Here is a 23,883-nt window from a genome sequence, read left to right on the forward strand (position 1 = left end):
CACTGCTGCCTCACAATGCCAGGGACCCAGGTTCAATTCCCAGCTTGGACCACTAGGGAGTTTGCATGTTCTCCTCGTGTCTGTGTGGGTTTCCTCCAGGTGCTCTGGTTTCCTCCTATATTCTGAAAGATGTGCTGATCATGTGCATTGACCCGAACAGGCACTGGACTGTGATGACTAGGGGAATTTCACAGTAACTTCATTGCAGTGTTAATGTAAGCCTCACTTGTGACTAATAAATAAACTTTGAAACTTCAGCTTTCTGTGTTTCGTGCACAAGTACTCCAATTCCCTCTGGGTTGCAGCTTTCTGCAGTTTTTCTCCATTTAAATAAAACTCTGTTCTTTTGTTCTTCCTTCCAAAATGAACAACTTCACATTTTCCCACATTCTATTCTATTTGCCAACTTTTTACCCACATAACCAAGCAATATCTCTTTGTAAATTGTTTTTATCCTTCTTGCAATTTGTCTTTCCACTTATTTTTGTGTCATCTGCAGTACATTCATTTCCTTCCTCCATGTCATTAATATATATGGTAAACAGTTGTGTTCCCAGCACTGATCCCTGTGGATTCCCACTGGTTACAGGTTGCCAACTAGGAAAAGAATCCCTTATCCCCAGTCACTGCCCATTAGCCAATTCTCTATCCACTACAATATACTACCTCCAACACCATGGGCTCTTATCTTATGACTTAGCCTTTGTGACGTATCTTGTCAAACACCTTCTGGAAGTCCAAATACAACACATCTACTGGTTCCTCTCCATCACTCTGGTTGAGACTTCCTCAAAAAACTCAAATGAATTAGTTGGACATGATTCCCCTTTCATGAAGCCATGCTGACTCTGCTTGATTCGATTATGATTTTATAATGTGCTATTACTTCATTAATAATTGATTCCAACATTTTTCCAACAATAGACGTTAGGCTAATTGACCTATAGTTACCTGCTTTTTGCCTCACTCCCTTTTTGAATAGGGGTATCACACTGGCAGTTTTCCAAACTTCTGGCACTTCTACAGGATCCAAAATCTTTTTGGAAAATTACAACCATGCATCCTCTATTTCTGCAGCTACTTCTTTTAGAATCCTAGGAAACAAGCCATCAGGGCCAAGGGACTTATCTGCCTTTAGCCCCAGTAGTTTGTCTGATACTACTCCTCCAGTGATGATGATGGTACTTAGCTCCTTCCCCGTATTCTTTAATATTAATGGGATGTTCAAAATATCTTCCACTATAAAGGCTGATGTAAAATATCTGTTTAACTCCTCTGTCATTTCTTTGTTCTCCATAATTATCTCCCCAGATTAATTTTCTAAGGGGCCAATGTTCACTTTGACCTCTCTCTTCCTTTTTATATATTTAAAGATGCTCTTTTGTCAGATTTGATATTCCTCTCTAGATTGCCCTCACAGTTTTCTCTCTTTTTGTCTTTTTAGTCCTCCTTGTTGGATTCTGAATTTATACTAGTCCTCAGGGCTGTCACTGACTTTTGGCTCCTTAGATGCTTTTTCTTTCAACTTAATGCTTTCCTTAACTTTGTTGATTAGCCATATGTGGTTTATCCCTCTCTGAGTCTTCCTTCCTTACTGAGATAGATTTTTGCTAAGAATCATGAATTACCTCCTTAAATGTCTGCCACAACTTACTTACCGTCTTTCCTGCTAATCTCTCAGTCCAGTCCAATTTAGCTAACTCTATCCTCAATACACTGATTAAGTTGAGCACAATTATTTCTGACCCAAATTTCTCACTCTCAAACTGAATACTAAATTCTATCATTTTATGATCACTATTTCCTCGGGGGTTTTTTACTCTGAGGGCATTTATTAAACTACCCTCCTTACCAAATCCAAGATAGCCTGCTCTAGAAAACTATCCCTAATGCATTTTATGAATTAATTGTCAAAGCTACTCTTTCCAACTTGATTGATCCAATCAATATGAAGATTAAAGTCACCCATAATTAATGCTCTATTACTTTCACATACTCCTATTATTTATTGATTTATACTGCAAAACTCATGGTTCACTGTAGGCTGGAGCAGAAGATCATGCCAGCAAGAATGGCCAGAAAATTCTGGCCAATGTCTGGAGGGAGGGGTGTAATTGGGTTTGTGACAGAGGTCTGGCACAGTGGTTAGCACTGCAGTCTCACAGCGCCAGGGACCCAGGTTCAATTCTGGACTGGGGCGACTCAGTGTGGAGTTTACACATTCTCCCATGTTTGTATAGATTTCCTCAGGGTTCTCCGGTTTCCTCCCACAATCCAAAAATATGTGGGTTAGGTTGATTGGGCATGCTAAATTGCCCCTCAGAGAGCTTAGCAGGGTAAATACATGGGGTTATGGGGATAGGAACTGGATGGGATTGCTGTTGTTGGTGCAGACTCAATGGGCCGAATGACCTCTTCCTGCACTGTAGGGATTCTAGGATGGTTTTGTTTTTAACCATGTTTAAAAGCATTGTAAATATTAACTTGGTCAGAAGCCATTTTGTGCTAAGGAAGCATTTTAAAAAACTATTCTACTCTAGTTTATTGTATTATTGGAAACCAGATAGAACAGTGAAATAGATAGGCTTGATTGTGAGACAATTAAAGAATAAGTGATTAATCAACAGATGTATTGGTAAGGCTGGTAATGTAGTTTGCAACACAAAAATATTATAACTTTTATAATTCAAATAGTTAATACGTGACTTTAAGAAAATAGTGAGAATTGCAACATGCTGCCTCCTCAAATAGACTGGAAAATAACATGAATTCCTGCACTCTGGACTTCTTGTTAACCTTGACTGAAGAAATGAATAGGCTTTTATTCAAGATGTCTCAATTATAAATGATAGGGAGTTATGTTAACCAATTATTGTTTGACACTAAAGCTAACTCATGATGAGATATAGCTCAGGGGATGCCATTCACTGGGATTCTCTGGCCTCCCTGAGGTGTTTCTCTCGGCAGCAGGAGACAGCACGCCGTTAGCCAGCGGCGTGACCTTCTGGAACCAGCGTTATCAGTGGGTTTTTCTACTGATTCCGGCCCCTACCACTGGGAAACACACAGCAGACTCCACCATCGGCGGGTCCAGAAGATCACACCCGTTGCCTTCAGGTTAAGACAATGGAGGGACTTTTCCCGTCCCACCTGCTACGGGAGTTGTAGCGGGCGGGGGACCGACCATGCCAGGTTCGCTTGACCTCGGGCAGGATTTTCCGGCTTTGGAACGAGCGCAGCCAGAAAATCCCACCGCATGTGCATAATTAGCTAAAAGGCTAGCTCTTATTTCATTATTGACAAAGTATAGACCATTGACTATTTTCCAGCAGTTGACAAAGGTGGGCTTACAACATCTACGACTATGAGGTATGAATCTCGAGAAGCTACCTTGGGCTAACATGTTATCCAACTTTTTGGAACCTTCCCTTCATGTCGTGATCTGGGGAGGGGGTGGCGAGAAGTCTGTTCAGTTGTTAAAGTTAAGTTTCCTCCTAATCACTGCTACTTACTGTTAACTGACACTTCACTTTTTATCTTTCTGACTTGTTACCTTCTTCACGGTTAATAAACCTCCTGAGTTTACCATTTAAAGTGTTGATTCTTGTTTAAAAAAAGTTAAAAGTCTGTAGAATCTGATGTGATTTGTAACTGAGGAGTTATGGCAAACAACCTGAATCCCAAAAATCTTAATGCAGAATATAAATAGTCAACATCTTTTACCAAAGGTAAGGGAAACTAAAACTAGTGGGTATAGGTTTAAGGTGAGAGATACAAAAGGGTGTAGAGAGGCAATTTTTTCCACACAAAGGGTGGTGAGTGTCTGGAACGAGCTGCCAGAGGTACAATTTTGTCTTTTAAAAAGCATTTAGACAGTTACATGGGTAAGATGGCTACAGAGGGATATAGGCTAATGCGGGCTATTGGGACTAGCTTAATGGTAAAAACTGGGCGGCATGGACAAGTTGGGCCAAAGGGCTTGTTTCCATGCTATAAACCTCTGTGACTCTATGTAGGGTAAGGAAAAGGAGAAGAGCAAACATAGGTGCTTCTGGGGTGGGGGCACTGGAAAAATGATATGGCAGTGGGAGATGGTGAACAAAGCAAAACTTTGGCTGGAGATGCTGTGGTTATGACTCTGTAGATAAAAGTGAAACCAAGCAAGAGAGAGCCATCAAACTAGACAATAGAGAACAGCTGGTAAAAGAAGATGATAAGATCCACCATGTTGAAGGCAACAAAGAGAATGAGGACAATGAAGAAATATTGGTGAAAGTAACAGATGATGTCACTTGTGACATGGAACAAGGAAAGTAAGTTTCATTCCTACAGCAGAAGCAAAACCCTGATTGGGGGGATACAAACAGGAGTTCTGGGAAAGATGGACATGGGTTTGGCAAGTGATAATACATTTTAGAAGGAGAAAATGAGGTGGGGCAGTGATATGCAAGGCCAGAGGAGCTGAGATTTTTTTTTCAGGAAATGGGGCTTGGTAATGGAGGGGAACAGAAGGTGAGGAGAGGGAAGTAAATATGGGGAAAGCTGAGCAGTCAGACAACTTAATGTGAATGAAGTCAAGGCTGCAGAGGCTGAGATGAGCTTGTAGGGTACATGAGGAAAGATGGGAGAAAAAGCTGGACAGACATACTGACTGGGGGCACATACAGGGGAAAGATCAGGCTCGACAGGCAAAGAACAGAGGCAGCTGAACACATGGTACCAATCTTAGCAGCAATGAAGTCCTGGAGTTTCTCAGAATTGATATTTGGAGTAATGCTGCAAAAGCTTCTCGTTATAAGCACCTATGCATCTTTCAGCTATCTGTCACAGGTACTGGTCATCATTCTTCACCACCAATAACAACTGTTCTTCATAACCTATGTACACAGAGGCAAAACTTCTATCTCTGAATACCTATGCAAGAGTAATACACCATTTCCCTTGCCCAGATCTTTCATATGCTTTTGCTTTCAATAGGTACATTTCATTATTGGATATATCTTTCAAATCCATAGCTAAACAAGTATTACTGCGAAAAGAAACACAATACAGTAGCACCACCACATGGGCATTTGCTGATCTGCCACTTCGTTAACTTCCCAAAAGAGATCAAACAAGGGGCGGTTGGGGGAGGGGAGACAGAGAGAGAGAGAGAGAGAGAGAGAGAGAGAGAGAGAGAGAGAGCGAGCCTGTTGCAACCTGATCTGAAGCTGAGATAACGACTTACAGAAATGAATGCCCCTGTACCAGGCTCATCAAACACAATATTACAATGTTTATCTGTAAGGGTATTTCTAGGTTCTGGTGTCATACTACAAAAGATAGCTGTTCAAATGCATGAAACATTTGAAGCTACAGCACTAAACTTTGTGTACTGAGAAGTTACCAGTGCCACAGTGGGCAACCTCTGGGCCAGGGACCAATGCAGCCCACCTGGGCTCTGAGTGTGATCCACTCATTCCATTGACCGTGGCCACACTCCACTGATTCCCATCTACGTAGTTATTTTCCTATCAGTGTGAGTGAGGTGATCGGCACACAAAACAAGGGGTTAAGTGAGGTGCGGGCTGATTGCTCAGAACATTGACCGTAAGAGTCATACGCTCCCTCTGCATCCAAACTGTAAATATCTCTTTTGTTTTTAGCATTTGAAGTTGAAGATAGTTCTATTAATATATAAATGATTAAGCATTTTCTATAATTCATGATGAAATATTCAGCATGTATTTAATCTTATTCAAGGGGTCATGGTCAGTGAACAAGGGCTTGCAGCCCACTAGACAAAGGAGGGCCACTCATGCAGCCCATTCACTAGCCTGGGTTGCTCACTGCTGGTTTACAGAGTATGCTTCACGCTCAAAAGAACCACAAAGACTGACTGGCCATAATTCCTGCAAATCCTGGAACATAGGAAGCTAAGGGGTGACCTTATAGAAGTCTATAAAATAATGAGGGGCATAGACAAGGTAGATCGTCAATATCTTTTCCCAAAGGTAGGGGTGTCTAAAACTAGAGGGCATAGGTTTAAGATGAGAGGGGAGAGATACAAAAGTGTCCAGAGGAGCAATTTTTTCACACAGAGGGTGGCAATTGTGTGAACAAGCTGTCAGAGGTAGTAGTACAGGCGGGTACAATTTTATCTTTTAAAAAGCATTTAGATGGTTACATGGGTACAATGCGAATAGAGGGATATGGGCCAAATGCAGGCAATTGAGATTAGCTTAGGGGTTTTTAAAAAATGTAAGGGCGGCGAGGACAAGTCGGGCTGAAGGGCCTGCTTCCATGCTGTAAATCTCTATGACTCTAAATGATGAGGAAAATAGCTGATTTCTTGAATTATAACCATCTGGAATGTTTTTTTTCTTTTGATTCAATCAAGTTCCAGGTTTTGATATTTACTGCTGCAGCATTTTGAGGTTTAAGTAACAGTTAACTTTTGACATCAATACAGCTTACTGAGAAACATACTGGAGTAGGGGGAAAACAGGCAGAGCACAAGTCTTCCATGATTGTAGACAGTTCCATTGCAGAAAAAAAACATATTTGTTGCAGAACTACTCGAAACGGTTTTATTCGCTTTGATCAACCACGGAGTGAAGACAATGATGAGACCCAGTCAACTCCTTTCCCAATTTTGTCTGCACGCCTCTGAAGAAAGTTCTCTTCCAGATGTTCCGATCATCAAAAACCATCTACATATGTGTGAAAAAGGTGTCTCATGCTGCTCAGGTAGGGTGAAGTGCAATAATGGACACTGAGGAGAGCAAAGAAACCTGGAGATCAGAAAGATGTTAAAAGCAAAATTAACGAACAGCTTTTAAAGAGGCATTTGTGAACAAGGGAGGGAGACGGCAAGAGAGGTGTTTAAAATAGGAGCACAATGGCTGAAAAAGAAGCTAATAATAATGGAGCAGAGGGAACAAGAACTAAGCCTCAGTCAAATGAAGAGAAGATATATAGAGAGATATTTAGGCAGAAGAAGTTCACTGAGTTATGAGGGACAAGAAAAGATTAACATGGGAGTTCTACTGCCTTGACGACCATAGCATCAGAGCAGGCGAGGGACGGACAATGGACTTGTCCGCTGACCTTGGGTGGGATTTTCTGGTCTCGGGTCGAGTGAGGCTGTAAAATCCCAACCTAAAGATCTTGAAATCAATCTGTTTGGTCAAAAGGAGTTAATGAGTTGAGGAAGGACATGGATAAGGTAGATGCAGCCATCGTGTTTTCAAAGAGTTTTAGTTCAGTGACTAAGAAAGCCAAGACGGTGAGTTTTCTTCATATTTGGGAATAAGAAACATTTCAGGAAAGATTGCCCACGTGTACAATTTCAAAACTTGCAAATGATCGGAAACTCGGAAGCATCGTGGACAGTGAGGAGGATAATGCAGAACTTCGAAAGGGCATGGCCACTTTGGTGGAACGGGTGAACCAGTGGCAGATGAAGTTTAGTAAAAAGTCCGACAACACCAGGTCCACAGATGAAGTTTAGTGCAGAGAAGTGTGAAGTGATGGGAAAAATGCAGAGAGACAATACAAAATAAACAGCACAATCCAAAAGGGGATGCAGGAGCAGAGGGACCTGGGTGTTTATGTACATGAGTCACTGAAGGTGACAGAACAGGTTGAGAACACAGTTAATAAAACAGACAGTATCCTAGGCTTCATTAATCAGGACAGAGTACAAAAGCAAGGAGGTCATGTTAAACTTGTAGAGAACACTGGTTCAGCCTCAACTAGAGTATTGTGTCCTGTTTTTGATGCCAAACTTTCTGACAGTTATGAAGACAGAGAACAGAAAAGCTTAGAAACTTCAGTCAAACTGGACTACCTTTATTCAAGAAAATTGAGGGAAGATTTGATAGAGGTGTACAAAATCATAGAGAGTAGATAGGGAGAAACTGTTCTCATCGCTGAATGGATCAAGAGCTGAAGAACACAATTTAAGATAATTGGCAAAAGAAAAAGCAATGGGGACGACATAAGGAAAAACATTTTCATGCAGTGAATGGTTGAATGCACTGCCTGAGAGGGTGGTGGAGGCAGATTCAATTGAGGCGTTTAATCAGAAGGGGGAAAATGTGCAGGGCTAGGGGGAGAAGGCCAGGGACTGAAGTGAAGTAAATCATTCCTAGAGAGAGCCAGCATAGGAACAACAGGCTGAATGATCCTCTGTGCTGTAACTACTCTGCGATTCTCTTATCAGCTTCCTCCATCTATCTTTTAAAATCACTGAGGCATCTGCAACATTCTTTGAAGATTAAGTCAATTGGGTGCAGTATTAAACTGCCAACTTTGTTTTACCTACAAGCAATCAATTTTTTAACACTAGATATTGTACAACATTTAGTTGCTATAACAACTGCTGCCTGAGGGACTATATCGATAGACAGCAGGGGGTTTTTTTTCAGTCTGGGTGCAGATGCAGACTCTAGGCACACGATGTCACTGTTGAGGTTCCATCAACACAGGACAAACTTTTCATCTTATAATGTGACTTCCACGTATCAAGGACATCCAAATGTGCTTCACAGCCAATTAATTACCTTTGAAATATTGTCTTTGCTGTTATCCAACAGCCAATTTGTCTGCATCAAGGTCCCAGAAGCAGCAAATGAGATATAGGACTACTTTGCATGCCTCAGTGGTTTGGGTGCGGGATCAATGGTGATCAGACTGTCCTTCTTTAAATAAGACCAGGAGTTTTTTTCGTCCATACAATCAGGAGGATGGGGCCTTGATTTAAGGTCTCATCTGAAAGATAGCACCTCTGACACCAAATAATGTGCTCAAATCCTGGATTGACATCTAAACTCACAACTGTCTCAAGGGCGAGAGTTTCACTGTTGTCAAAAGAGACAAGTAACCCATTTTAAATGAAAATGTTCATTTATAATAGTGCCCCCAGCATACTTCCCACCTCCACTGGCAGACTATTCATCACAGCCCTATGAGGAATGTTGACTAACTCCCAGCTCAATCTTCTCCCTGCCACACTGTTTGAGTGTCTAACTGCCAATACCTCTGTCAACGTCCCATAGACTGCTGGGCCATCAATCCATCCAGCAGAGCTCTCCCCTGTAACGGGACATCCAAACCCCCAAGTTTGACCTGCTGACCCTCCCCTGTGGCCTAATGAGCTTGTCCACCTTCCTCAAGGTCAGCTTGAAGCTCCTTCTACTGCCCCCACCAGTCTCCAGGTCACTGGCTAGGACATGCTCCCTCCCTCACTCACAGCTGGTGAAGGGAAAATTCAAAGCCAGTCTTTATTTGGAATAAATTGATTCCTAGAATGAAAAGTTGCACATGGAAATATCCTCACTCCATTCCACACTCGTATCGTTAAGTCTCTCTTTATACTTAAAGTTAAGGTTTATTTATTAGTGGACAAGTAAGGCTTACATTAACACTGCAATGAAGTTACTGTGAAATTCCCCTTGTCGCCACACTTCGGCTCCTGTTTGGATCAATGCACCTAACCAGCATGTCTTTCAGACTGTGGGAGGAAACCCATGCAGACATGAGAAAAACATGCAAACTCCACACAGACAGTGACCCAAGCCGGGAATCGAACCTAGGTCTATGGCGTGTGAGGCAGCAGTGCTAACCACTGTGTCAGTGTGCCGCCCTTGAGTGCTCATATCTGCTCAAGTCACTTTGCTATCAATGCTCTCCGCCTGAAATAAAAGAAAAACAGAAGCTGCTGGAAAAACTCAGCATATCTGATAGTGTCTGTGGGGAGAGGGACAGAGTTAATGCTTCAAGTCCAATATGACTCTCTTTCAGATCAGAAGAGAGGTAGATATAATTGGTTTTAAGAAAAGCAGAGGGTGGAACGAAAGGAAAGGTCATGGATAGGTTAGAGAAGTCTCACAACATCAGGTTAAAGTCCAACAGGTTTATCTGGAATCACGAGCTTTCGGAGCGCTGATCCTTCATCAGGCGGGTGTCCCATTGATGTAGTTCATGATTCCAAATAACCCTGTTGGACTTCAACCTGGAGTTGAGAGACTTCTTACTGTGCCCACCCCAGTCCAACGCCGGCATTTCCACACCAAGATTAGAGGCTGGAGAGATAATTTTGTCTCTGATTTTCAATCAGAAAGGGAATCGAGGGTTACAGGGATATGGCAGAAAAGTGCAGTTGAGGATTATCAGATCAATCATGATCTCATTGGAAGGTGAAGCAGACTCAATGGGCCGAATGGCCTACTTATGTTCCAGTGTCTTACAGTCGTATGGTTTACTGCTGCTGAAAAAGCGGGGGAAGAGTCAGGTAGAATAAACGTGCAGATCATGGATAGTTTCAAGGATGGGAATAAAAGGCAAAGCAGTGCAAATGGTGATAGTAAAGAAACAAAACATTGGTCCTGAGTGTTAATTGCAAAGTAAAGGACAGCTCTGCCCCAAAAAGGCATGAGAAACAAGATACAGACTGGCATTTTGACAAAAATAAATCAAAAGTGAGGGCAGGGCTCACAGTCGACAGATGTTGAACTCAGTGTCGAGTCCAGAAGGCTGTAAAGTGCTAAATCGGAAGATAAGGTGGTGTTCCTCAAGCTTGCACTGGGCTTCACCTGCACAATGCGCAGACCAGGGAAAGAAGTGCGAGCGTGAGAACAATGTGGTAAATTCAAATGGCAAGCAACAGGAAAGACTGGGTTGAAAACAAGGTTGAAAACAACCTTTCAGCATCGAACCTGTCAAGTCCCCTGAGAATCCCACATGTCACAATAAACCCATCAATTCTACCTCTCTTCATAAGAACATAAGAACATAAGAAATAGGAGCAGGAGTAGGCCATCTAGCCCTTCGAGCCTGCCCCGCCATTCAATAAGATCATGGCTGATCTGTTGTGGCTCAGTTCCACTTTCCCGCCCTCTCCCCATAACCCTTAATCCCCTCTCTTATCAAGAACCCATCAACCCGCTTCTTAAAAATATTTAGCGAGGCAGCCTCCACCACTTCAACGGGCAGAGAATTCCAGAGATTCACCACCCTTTGAGTGAAGAAGTTCCTCCTCAACTCCGTTCTAAACCGCCTCCCCTTTATCTTGAGGCTGTGCCCCCTAGTTCTACTGTCTTTTTTGAGCGGGAAGAGTCTCTCCACCTCTATCCTATCCATCCCATTCATCATCTTATACGTCTCAATGAGATCTCCCCTCATTCTTCTAAACTCTAACGAGTACAAGCCTAGTTTATTCAGCCTCTCCTCATAGCTCAATCCCCTCAACTCCGGTATCAGCCTAGTAAACCTCCTCTGCACTCCCTCCAGGGCCAAAATATCCTTGCGCAGGTGCGGCGCCCAAAACTGCACACAGTACTCCAGCTGCGGTCTCACCAATTCAGTTCCAAGGAGTCATGAAGAGTCACATTAGGCTCAAAGTGTCGCTTCTGTTTCTCTCTCCGCAGGCACTGCCAAAACTGCTGGATGTTCCAGCAATTTCTGTGTTTATTTCAGATTTCCAGCATCAGCAGTATTTTGCTTTTATTTTAATGCCTTCCGCCTGAATGAGCTTAACTTCAGTGAATACAATTGGCACTCGCCATTCTCAACCCATTCAGCTTCATTATACTCAGATTATTACAGTTCCAAACTTTCCCCCAATCAGAAGGGTCCATCAATTAGCATTTGGAATCATACAGTACAGAAGGAGGCCATTCGGCCCTTCGAGTTTGTACCATCACAATCCCACCCAGACCTTATCCCCAAAACCCCATGCATTTACCCTATCTAATCCCCCTGACACTAAGCGGCAATTTAGCATGGCCAATCCACCTAACATACACATCTTTGGATTTGCACCTCCCCTCACCCTGAAGACACTTCAGCCTACTTACTACTTTGTTACAATCCCAGATGGTGCTGGACAGAAGATTCTAGAATGGAATGAAACCTTCCAATTGCTTCAGATGTGGCTTGGCTGTAGGCAACTTCATCAGCTGGTCTCTACCCAAGACTGACTTCGTCTTTCACAAGCAGTATCCTGCTCTCAAAAGGCAGTTCCTCTTTGGTTTCTGTACCTTCCGACATTAGAGAAATTTCTCTCCACTTCCCTAGTTTCCTTAACTAGCTGCTCTTTCGAACTCCACACTTGTTGTCTTAACCATTATTCCATGGTATGGCTATTTTACCAGCAAAGTTGAGAGAGATGTTTCCCTATCTGGCCTTCTATAACCAACTGCATCAAGCAGAATTGTGAGAGTTGCCTTTTTTCTCATTATTTATTTTATCCAGCTAAAACCAAACTCAGAAAACGTCCCACCTAAGGTGCCACTGGTTGCTAAGCAATTATGTCTCCCCTACTTGTTTACTTTTCATGCCGTAAGCTTCTCTAAGTACAAACGAAGTGTAGTTTGAGCTGACCAAATCCACACACACACACACACACACACACACACACACACACACACACACACACACACACACACACACACACACACACACACACACACACACACACAAGCACCTTTGTCTAGCATGAATCTAACGATAAGTGTGTTCTTCCTTAGGCAGAAACCCTAAAATAACCCCACTTAAATCTACTTTAATTTAGTTTATTTATTAGTGTCACAAGTTGGCTTACATTGACACTGCAATGAAGTTATTGAGAAAATTCCCTAGTCACCACACTCTGGCGTCTGTTCAGGTACACTGAGGGAGAATTTAACATGGCCAATCCACCTAACCAGTGTGTCTTTTGGACCATGGGAGGAAACCAGAGCACCCAGAGGAAACTCACGCAGACAGAGAAAGAACATGGAGAGTCCGCACAGTGACCCAAGCTGGGAATCGAACCCAGGTCCATGGCACTGTGAGGCAGCAGTGCTAACCACTGTGCCACCATGCTGCCTTATACCTATACCTTATTTCTAATGTTTAACAATAAATATAAATCCCTTAAAAACATGTTTTCTTGACAGCATCATGAACATCCCCTCCCCAATTTGACATAATTTAAAATGTTTCTATTTCTGTTTCCCACATAAAGAGCATTTCAACAGTGATCCTCCAATGAGCAGACCCGTGACACACATTCATCCCACAGCTGAATGGCGTTCCTGCCTCCATATGTATTTCGAACCTGGTTAATCAAACCAGTTCCATCCATGGGTGCATCCTTTCCTCCCACTTTGCCCATCTAGCAGGTGAAGCTCAGGTGCTGCACCATTTCTTCATGCACCAAGGTTCCTCCCTCCCATTCCCCTCCCAACAGCATCAAAATGGAGCCTGTAGAACCATTTCCACTGACTCCATCCTCCAAGAATAATTACAGATTAATTAAATTACTCAAAAGATATGCTGGAGGGGGTGCAGAGGAGATTCACTAGGTTGATTTCAGTGTTGAAAGAGTTGGCTTATGAGGAGAGACTGAGTCGGCTGGGACTATACTCACTGGAATTTAGAAGAATGAAAGGGAATCTTATAGAAACATGTACAATTATGAAGTGAATAGATAAGATAGAAGCAGGGAGATTGTTTGCACAGGCGGGTAAAACCAGAACTAGGGGATGTAGCGTCAAAATAAGGGAAAGCAGATTTAGAACTGAGTTGAGGAGGAACTTCTTCACACACAGAGTTGTGAATCTGTGGAATTCCCTGCCCAGTGAGGCAGTTGAGGCTACCTCATTAAATGTTTTTAAGGCAAAGATAAATTTTTGAACAGATAAGGAATTAAGGGTTATGGTGAGCGGGTGGGTAAATGGAGCTGAGTCCACGAAAAGATCAGCCATGATCGTATTGAATGGCGGAGCAGGCTCGAGGGGCCAAATTTCCTACTCCTGCCCATAGTTATGTTATCCAAACAACTACTATCTCTGTCACATCTGGATCCTGGCTGAGTTTGGAGCAGTTCCAGTGGATTTCTACGTAAATTATGGTGAGGGTCTGCTAAAACGGCCATCGATTTGTCATCCCAATTTAAAGGTTTCGTTTTCAAATCAATATTTTAAAGGTGAACTTAATTAATTAATAATCCCTGATTATTAGGTGCCTGATCTTTTTGGGCGGAATGGGCTTGGGGATGTGGGTGATCAGGTCCATTTTGATAAGGAGGTACTGATAGCCTGTCCTGGTTTTGGGTTTGCCTTGCCCAGTCTATCGAGGTTTGGTCAAAGGGTTCACCAGGGTTTGAAAGGGGCAGGTTCAACCGTGGCCTGGAGTTTTCCTGCAAACATGGCAGATTTTGCACTAGGTGGCCAAAGGTGAAGTCAGTAAAAGTGCTTACTGGTGCAGGCTTGAGTTTCTCAGGTACACACGTGTCCAGCCATCGGAACAGCACAGCAATTCATCAGATTTTCTTATATCATAAGGGTATCCTAGGGACACAACAAACTGGATGGAACACCATCCACTCTTCAGCAACAGATCTCCCAGGGAATCTCCATTATTGCATAACTATCCCAACTCGTAAGTAATAGCATGTGGGGAGCTGAACAACATTCACCGCAAGTCTGTGCTAGATGCTTTAATACAGGATCTGCCTGCTGTGCTTTAATTAAGGAGGCTTGCTTATTGAAAACACTTTATTAATAAGTTTCAGATAGCCAGACCTCGGGCTCATCCAGCTGAGGTGCTGGCTTCTCCTCATTTCAATGCACCTGGCTTGGAACCGAGTCACTACACAATCAGGAAAAATCCCCAGGACTTCTTCCTGGGGCTGCTCAGTTTCCTGTTCTCTCTTGGCTGGTCAAGGATTGTGGGGGATGTTGCTACCTTACTGTCATATAAGTCATTCGCAAGTCACAAACCTGTCCCTGCCGCTGGCAGCTCAGGGATCATCCCTACAGTGACTGGAGCCAAGAATCAGTCATTCTGTATCCCGACAGTGACTGGTGCCAAGACTAGGTCACTCTGTATCCCTACAGTGATGGGTGCTAAGACTAGGTCACTCTGTATCCTCGGTGCCAGGACTAGGTCACTCTGTACTCCTACAGTGATGGGTGCCAAGATTAGGTCACTCTGTATCCCTACAGTGATGGGTGCCAAGACTAGGTCACTCTGTATCCCTACAGTGATGGGTGCCAAGACTAGGTCACTCTGTATCCCTACAGTGATGGGTGCTAAGACTAGGTCACTCTGTATCCCTACAGTGATGGGTGCCAAGACTAGGTCACTCTGTATCCCGACAGTAACTGGTGCCAAGACTAAGTCAATCCCTTAATTAGCTTCAGTCTTTCACGGAAGATTCTGGGGGAAGATCAGATTTTTTTCCCACCACCAGCGATTGAGTGGCCCTGTATCCCTGAGCAGCTTACAAGGAGGGTCCAAAGTTAATGGGTCCTTGAAGGTCAAAACTCTGGTCACTCTCAGGCATTTTGTCAGATTCTGCCCTGCATTGGGAGTGCTATTTGAGGAGTTAAATTCTGCAGTTAGGGTCAGTATCTGATCTGCTGTGCCACTGATAGGGCACCTTCTTTGGGATTAATCCTGCGTACTCCAAAAAGACCCACAGGCTTCCTCTTGGAGCTTCCAGCATGTAGGTCTGAAACGTTCTATTTTATTACACTGGGAACCCATGGACCTCCACGTGTCATTTTGGCTCCCTGTGTCTCCTTGTCATGCTCGGAGAGGATTTTCTCTCTCCCTTCCTCCTCCCACCCCATCCCACCAATCATTTCTCGTGGCCACCACACATCACTCAGATCCCCGCCTTCTGGGGTTGATTTGCGAAGAGACTACCTGAGTTTCCCACGTCTATGTTGAGATTATAGCTCTAACTGTAGAAAGTCTTTGTTCCTGTATGTGAGTATTGAGGCTGTAGAAGAGGTGGTTTTAAGCTCCTCTAACTGCACCAGTTCCTTTAACTTCTGTACTTTTAAACTGCTGCCTTACCAGTTAGTCTTTCAAATCTCAAATAAATTTGCGTGTTTTTTTTTACAGGAATTCTGGAATTGCTGGGGGTACACCTCTGGTATTAGCTGGTAGGCATTGAGAACAGCAGACTTTGTCTGTTCACAACTGGCAAACATTTCTACAGACAACATAAGGGTGACCACACGAGCTTTTCCTACCAGCTGATCCTGTAATAGGAGCGTCCAAAATTCCGTTAACTAATTTTTACGGTGTTGCCAGTTTCGCAAAAGCTACAACGTCTCCACATTTTCCTCTTCAAACTTTGGGACAAAGCACGAGAAAATGGGCGACACTGTAGCACAATGGTGAGCGCTGCTGTCTCACAGCACTAAGGATTTGGGTCCAATTCCAGTCTCGGGTCACTGTCTGTGTGGAGTTTGCATATTCTCTGGGTGGGTTTCCTCCGGGTGCTCTGGTTTCCTCCCACAATCCGAAGATGGGCAGATTTGGTTCAATGGCCAGGCTACATTGACCCTAAGCGTCAGATGCATTAGCGGGTTAAATACTGGTGTTACGGGAATAGGGCCAGGGTGGGATTGTTGTTGGTGCAGGCTCGATGGGCCAAATGGCCTCCTCCTGCACTGTAAGAATTCTATGATTCCAGCTCCAGGACAGTGAAACTTGTCTCTGGACTGGGGACATGTGAATTGCTGCACCACAGGCACCAACAGCTACCAGGAAACCATTACTGAGCAAGATCCCACATTCCACTCCAATCTTCCAACTACAGATTCTAACTCCAGTGTGATGCAAAGTCAAATAATTTCTCCCTCCTCGTAAACCCCTTCAGCATCGCCAAAATGTGGCAAAATTTAATTAGCACATCTCACCCCCCCCACCACCCACACTGCCCTCCCCTCATCCATCTACAAACTACTTAATAGGATCCAAGACCATTCCCAGGCTTATTAAAACATAGGAATATTCCCAGTTTAGCTAATCCCCACTTTCCCAAACATACTAAGTATCAGAAACAAACCTCCGCTGTATTTTTCAAACGCGAACTTGGGTAAGGGATAACGACAAAGATATAGACAAAGGGACTGTACATTATACAAGGAAGATCATTTTCACACAGCAATGGACAAAGTTCTGGAATTTAACCTAGAGCACCAACAGAATGTTACTGAATAAAAAATAAACTTTTGTATCAAATTGCTGTACAGCGATGACGTTGGTGTTATTTTCCAATGACACAAGCATCCTTATTGTGGTTTCAAAAACATTGACTCACTGGGTGGGATTTTAAGAACATAAGAACATAAGAAATAGGAGCAGGAGTAGGCCATCTAGCCCTTCGAGCCTGCCCCGCCATTCAATAAGATCATGGCTGATCTGTCGTGGCTCAGTTCCACTTTCCCGCCCTCTCTCCATAACCCTTAATCCCCTCTCTTATCAAAAACCCATCAACCCGCGTCTTAAAAATATTTAGCGAGGCAGCCTCCACCACTTCAACGGGCAGAGAATTCCAGAGATTCACCACCCTTTGAGTGAAGAAGTTCCTCCTCAACTCCGTTCTAAACCGCCTCCCCTTTATCTTGAGGCTGTGCCCCCTAGTCCTATTTTCCGGCCAAGCGTGCCCCAACTTAGGAAAATCCCACCTGAGGCCAACAGACCTTTGCATGGTCCGTGTCCCGCCCTGCTACGATTCCCATGGCAGGCAGGCAGGAGAAAATTATGCCCACTGTTTCTCCTCAGTGGGTTCACTGGTCAATGAAATCAATATTGCAAGAAACAATGACTTTAAATTATGAATTGCAAAACCTATAACTTCATTCATCCAATACTTTTGAGATGGGCTATGTAAACTCTCAGATATAGAGCAGTTAAAGCACATAAAGGGACCATTCAGCCTGGCATGGCCATACTAGTTCTCTGCAAGCGCAACTCACTTCATCCCCCTCCCCAATTTTTCCCTGTAGCTCTAATTTTTTTTCTCTCTTCAGATGATTCAATTCTTTGTTTGATAGCCACAACTGAATCTGCCTCAACCACAATCCAAGGCAACGCATTCCAGATCCTAACCACTTACTGCATTTAAAAAAACTCCCTCACATCACTGCTTTTTCTGTTGCCAATAACCTTGATTCTGTGCCCTTGACTTTTAACTTGGCTGAATTAAGGATATGCTGAAAATGTAGTTTATAATATCACAATGTAGTCAATCTCTTAAACTTTCAGATTACATTTTTCTTATGCACTGTAATCTGCGGATGCACTATTTGAATTGATAATCTAAGAGATTCTGGTTATACTGTACAGCCAGCTGCAACAAAACTATTTGGATGGCATGGTGGCACAGTGCTTAGCACTGCTGCCTCACAGCACCAAGGAGCCGGGTTCAATTCCCAGCTTGGATGACTGTGCGGAGACTGCATGTTCTCCACGTGTCTGCATGGGTTTCCTTCCACAGTCTGAAAGACATGCTGGTTCAGTGCATTGGCCATGTTAAATTCTCTCTCAGTGTACCCAAACATGCGCCGGAGTGTGGAGACTAGGAGATTTTCACAGTAACTTCATTGCAGTGTTAACATAAGCCTACATTTATAAATTTATACATTTATACATTTAAGCCATTAATAAATAAAATTAAATGGTTAGCCTGCAAGTACCTTATTATGGCCAAGGCCACATTTCTGTTCTGATGCTGTATACTTGCGCACTGTGAAATATTTAATAACCAAATACAAACATTAACTATTGCAAATACGCGAACAATGTAGGCTACGTGAAGAACGTACATGATTCTGCAACTGAACTGAAAAGTCAATTTGTTATAGGATAATGTTGTACCTGCAAATCGCTTGTAATTTTCATAATCTTTCGAGCAAGGTACTTCAAAAAACCTTCCTTCCACCACCTCAGCCTGGCGTACAAGCACTTCTTTAAAGTCATCCTCATGCAGATAATCCCAAAGCAGGACCACGCAAAAAACAGTAAAGAGGGTCAATGTCAGAATTGTTAACCACTTCCACCAAGTTGCGAACTTGGATTTGGTCTTTCTCACGCTGGAAGGAAAATAAAAATGTGAATAAGCTTCTGTTGCCTAATTTTTGACTTGTCAGTTCCTAGACAATCATCAACCATGCAATCAGCAATTTTAAATTCGTGTGTATTTATCATCTGTGTAGCTTTGCTTTTTAAAATAATTATTGTTCCATTTGCCAGTCCAAATAGCCAATGCCATTGCAAAACATCAAAATTCACGTTCGCTATTAAATTCTAAACTATTTGGGAAAACTTTCACGGACTTCACGAACATAATACATTCAGACTGAGCATCTCTGTATCAGTTAGCATGGTTCCATTTACTTCATAAGTTAGGGAAGAGGTGGGTGACACAGTGGCATAGTGGTCAGCACTGCTGCCTCACAGTGCCAGGAACCTGGGTTCGATTCCCGGCTTGGGTCAAGTGCTCCGGTTTCCTCCCACAGTGCAAAGATGTGCAGGTTGGGTAGATTGACCATGCTAAATTGCCCCTTAGTGTTCAAAGTCACTACCGTATCCGCTTCCATTACCTCCCCCAGCAACGAGTTCCAGGCACCCACTACTCTGTGTAAAAAGTCTGCCTTGTATATTTCCTTTAAACCTTGCCCCTCGCACCTTAAACCCTGCCCCTCGCACCTTAAACCCAAGCCCACTAGTAATTGACTCTTCCACCCTGGGAAAAAGCTTCTGACTATCCACTCTGTCCATGCCTCTCATAATCTTGTAGGCTTCTATCAGGTCTCCCCTCAACTTCCATCACTCAAGTGAGAACAAACCAAGTTTCTCCAACCTTTCCTCATAGCTCATGCCCTCCATACCAGGCTACATCCTGGTAAATCTTTTCTGTCCCTCTCCAAAGCCTCCATATCCTTTTGGTAGTGTGGCGGCCAGAACTGAACACTATATTCCAAGTGCGGCCTAACTAAGATTCTATAAAGCTGCAACAAGACTTGCCAAAAAACTCAATGCCCCAGACGATGAAGGCAAGCATGCTGTATGCCTTCTTGACTACCTTCTCCACCTGCATTGCCACTTTCAGTGACCTGTGTACCAGTATACACCCAGATCCCTCTCCCTATCAATACTCTGAAGGGTTCTGCCATTTACTCTATATTTCCTATCTGTATTGGACTTTCCAAAACTCATTACCTCACATTTATCCGGATTAAACTCCATCTGCCATCTCTCCCCCCAAGTCTCCAACTGAACATAAGAACATAAGAAATAGGAGCAGGAGTAGGCCATCCAGCCATTCGAGCCTGCCCCGCCATTCAATAAGATCATGGCTGATCTGTCGCTGCTCAGTTCCACTTTCCCGCTTTCTCCCCATAACCCTTAATCCCCTCTCTTATCAAAAACCCATCAACCCGCGTCTTAAAAATATTTAGCGAGGCAGCCTCCACCACTTCAACGGGCAGAGAATTCCAGAGATTCACCACCCTTTGAGTGAAGAAGTTCCTCCTCAACTCCGTTCTAAACCGCCCCCCTTTTATCTTGAGTGCCCCCTAGTCCTACTGTCTTTTTTGAGCAGGAAGAGTCTCTCCACCTCTATCCCATCCATCATCTTATAAGTCTCAATGAGATCTCCCCTCATTCTTCTAAACTCTAACGAGTACAAGCCCAGTTTATTCAGCCTCTCCTCATAGCTCAACCCCCTCAACTCCGGTATCAGCCTAGTAAACCTCCTCTGCACTCCCTCCAAGGCCAAAATATCTTTGCGCAGGTGCGGCGCCCAAAACTGCACACAGTACTCCAGCTGCGGCCTCACCAATGCCCTATACAGCTGCAGCAAGACCTCCCTACTTTTATATTCAATCCCCCTCGCTATGAAGGCCAGCATCCCATTCGCCTTCCTGACCACCTGCTGCACCTGCAAGCTGGGTTTTTGCGACTCATGCACAAGGACCCCGAGGTCCCTCTGCACCATCGCCTGCTGCAGTTTTTCGCCACGTAAGTAATAGTCCTTCCTACCATTCTTCCTACCAAAGTGGACCACCTCACACTTGCCAACATTAAATTCCATTTGCCATTTCCTGGCCCATTCGCCCAGCCTATCTAGATCCTTCTGCAGACTCTCCACACCCTCCGCACAATTTGCCGTTCCCCCTATCTATATCCTGCTGTAACCTCTGATTGTCCTCATCGCTATCCGCAAATCCACCAACCTTTGTGTCGTCCGCAAACTTACTAATCAATCCAGTTACATTTTCCTCCAAATCATTTATATATATTACAAACAGCAAAGGTCCCAGCACTGATCCCTGAGGAACACCACTTGTCACAGCCCTCCATTCAGAAACACACCCTTCTACTCCTACCCTCTGTCTTCTTTGACCGAGCCAATTTTGTATCCATCTTGCCAGCTCATCTCCAATCCTATGCGATTTCACCTTCTGCACCAGTCTGCCATGAGGGACCTTGTCAAAGGCGTTACTGAAGTCCATTAGACAACATCCACTTCCCTACTCTCATCAATCATCATCACTTCCTCGGAAAACTCGATCAAGTTTGTGAGACAGAACCTCCCCTTCATAAAATCATGTTGCCTCTCATTAATACGTCCAAATATTTCCATGTGGGAATAAACTCTGTCTCAAAGAGTCCTCTTCAATAATTTCCCTACCACCGAAGTAAGGCTCACCGGCCTGTAATTACCTGTAATTCTTGCTAACCTTCTTAAACAAAGGAACAACATTAGCTATTCTCCAATCCTCTGGGACCTCTTCTGTAGCCAGTGAGAATACAAAGATTTCTCTCAAGGCTCCAGCAATTTCCTCCCTTGACTCTCTCAGTATTCTGGGATATATCCTATCTAGCCCTGGGGACTTGTCTACCTCAATATTTCTCAAGAACCCCAATACCTTCTCCCTTTTGATCTCAACATGATTCAACTATCCACACATCCTTTCATCATCCAGCAAGTCCTTCTCTTTGGTGAATACTAACGCAAAGTACTCATTTAATACCTCGCCCATTTTGCCCATTCCAGCTCTGGGGAACTACCACGCAGTGTCTCCCCTATCAAGCCACTTCAGAATTTTGTAGGTTTAAATGAAATTATCTCTCAATCTTCTAAACTCCAGAGAATATAAACCTAATTTACTCAGCCTCACATCATAGGACAACCCCCTCATCCCAGGGATCAATCTAGTGAGCCTTTGCTGTGCCGTCTCCAATGCAAGTACATGACATCGATATAGCGGTCTTGTCACTGGACTAGCAATCCAGAAGCCTAAGCTACTGCTCTGGGTTCAAATCCCACCACGGAAATTGGTGGAATTTAATTCAATTAAAAAATCTGGAATATAAATCTCGTCTCAGTAATGATGACCATGAAACTATCAATTGTTGGTTCACTAATGACCCTTAGGGAAGAAAATCTGCCATCCTTACCTGGTCTGGACAACATTTGATGCCAGAAGCACAGCAATGTGGTTGACTTTTAGCAGCCCTCTGAAATGGGTGAGCAAGTCATTCAGTTCAAGGGCAATTAGGGATGGACAGCAAATGCTGACCTTGACACTGACACCCACATCCCATGAAAGAATAAAGAACAAAAATCCTTACTTTAAATATGAAGACCAAAACTGCACATGGCAGTCCAGACGTGGGGCAGATTCTCCAATCTCGTCTACGGCCACTCTGCCGCCAGCGAGAATGGAGAATTTGGCACTCAGCCCAAACTCCACTCACTGCAGCAGCACTGGAGAATCCCAGCTATGGACCAGGTCGGAGGTTTTTGCCAACGTCTTGCCAAGGCCCTGCACAATTGCAGCCAGACCTCTTTTTTCCTGTGCTCCAATTTCCTTGTAATAAAAGCCAACATGTCACTTACTTTCCTAATTTCTTGCTGTAGTTGTGTTCTGTATTTTAATTGAATTTAAATTCCACCAGCTCTCATGCTGGGATTTGAACCCATGTCTCCAGAGCAGTAGTCTGGGCCTCCGGATTGCTGGTCCAATGACATTACTGCTATATTGATGTCATGTATTTGCATTGGAGGCAGTACAGCAAAGGTTCAATAGATAGGTCCCTGGCATGAGAGGGTTTTCCTATGATGCGAGGCTGAGTACATTCTGCATTCCTTGTCTGATCACGCCCAAGTCTCAATATTTAAAAGTTTATAATATTTTTAAAAATATTCTGCTTTTCTGTCCTTATGACCAAAGTGAATAACTTCTCATTTCCTTATATTATAATCCATCTGCCAACATGTTGCCCATTCACTTAACCTGTCTATCTTGCTTTGCAGCCGCTCTGTGCCCTCCCCACAGCTTCCCTTTTCACCTAGCTCTGTACCATCAGCAAACAGGTAGGCTAGGCTCTGTGTTTCAATGAAATCTCTATTTTGCCATGGAGTCTCTGTTTAGTATCTCATCCATTCTGCCTGTGTGTATTTTTGGTGCTGAGTTAGGGTAATTTTGCAGCTGTGGGGAGTACTTCCTGGCTGACTGGAGATTGTAACATTTCAGGGACAGAATGTACCAAGGATTGATACACTCAACCATACCACAGAGCCGGGGCACAGAACCCCTGTTGGGAGATATGAACAGGATGGCTCAGTTAGTCAGGAGCAGGTGAAGAAAGAGGTTGACTCCACACAGCTTAAGTAGTGCCTTTAGCTTTGTGCTACTGAAAGAATGGAGCTCATTAAAGCCCTGGGGACTATTGGCAGCTCCATGCTGGTGAGAGTTGGGTCTGTGGGCAATGGTGTTCTGCTCCATACAGCTAGAGTGTTAGGGTCATGTTGGTGATCTGTTGAAAGCTCTACGAAGCTGTCGATTGAGGAAAAAAAGAGGCGTTATGAGCAGTTGTCTGCTACAGAGCCAGAATTATGCCAGTGATTAGCTGCTGGAGTACAGCCTTCCCAATTCAGTGGAGTATAGTCTCAGAGGAGAATGAGCAACTGGGAGGTGAGCAATCACTGAGGCAGTCTGAGTGTAGTTGCTTTGGTGGTCAATTAGGGACAGGCAATAAATGCTGGCCTAGCCCACGACACCCACTTCCCATGGACAAATGTGTAAGTGCTAACCACTACGC

General features: G+C 43.7%; 1 protein-coding gene across 3 annotated transcripts in view; it reads right to left on the bottom strand.

The window, feature by feature from the left end:
- Nucleotides 1-23,883, bottom strand: part of ogfod3 (2-oxoglutarate and iron dependent oxygenase domain containing 3) — a 144,198-nt gene that overhangs the window by 115,534 nt on the left and 4,781 nt on the right. For all 3 annotated transcript variants that reach the window (XR_013889122.1, XM_080208924.1, XM_080208923.1), the window contains exon 2: nt 18,649-18,863. Coding sequence is in view for 2 of the 3 variants with exons in the window: in XM_080208924.1 (XP_080065050.1) it covers nt 18,649-18,863 (215 nt within the window). In the remaining variant the exon portion in view is untranslated. The remainder of the gene's footprint in view (nt 1-18,648; nt 18,864-23,883) is intronic.

The sequence above is a fragment of the Carcharhinus amblyrhynchos genome, chromosome 21, assembly GCF_965287045.1.
Source record: "Carcharhinus amblyrhynchos chromosome 21, sCarAmb.v2.hapA, whole genome shotgun sequence".
Classification (NCBI taxonomy): domain Eukaryota; kingdom Metazoa; phylum Chordata; class Chondrichthyes; order Carcharhiniformes; family Carcharhinidae; genus Carcharhinus; species Carcharhinus amblyrhynchos.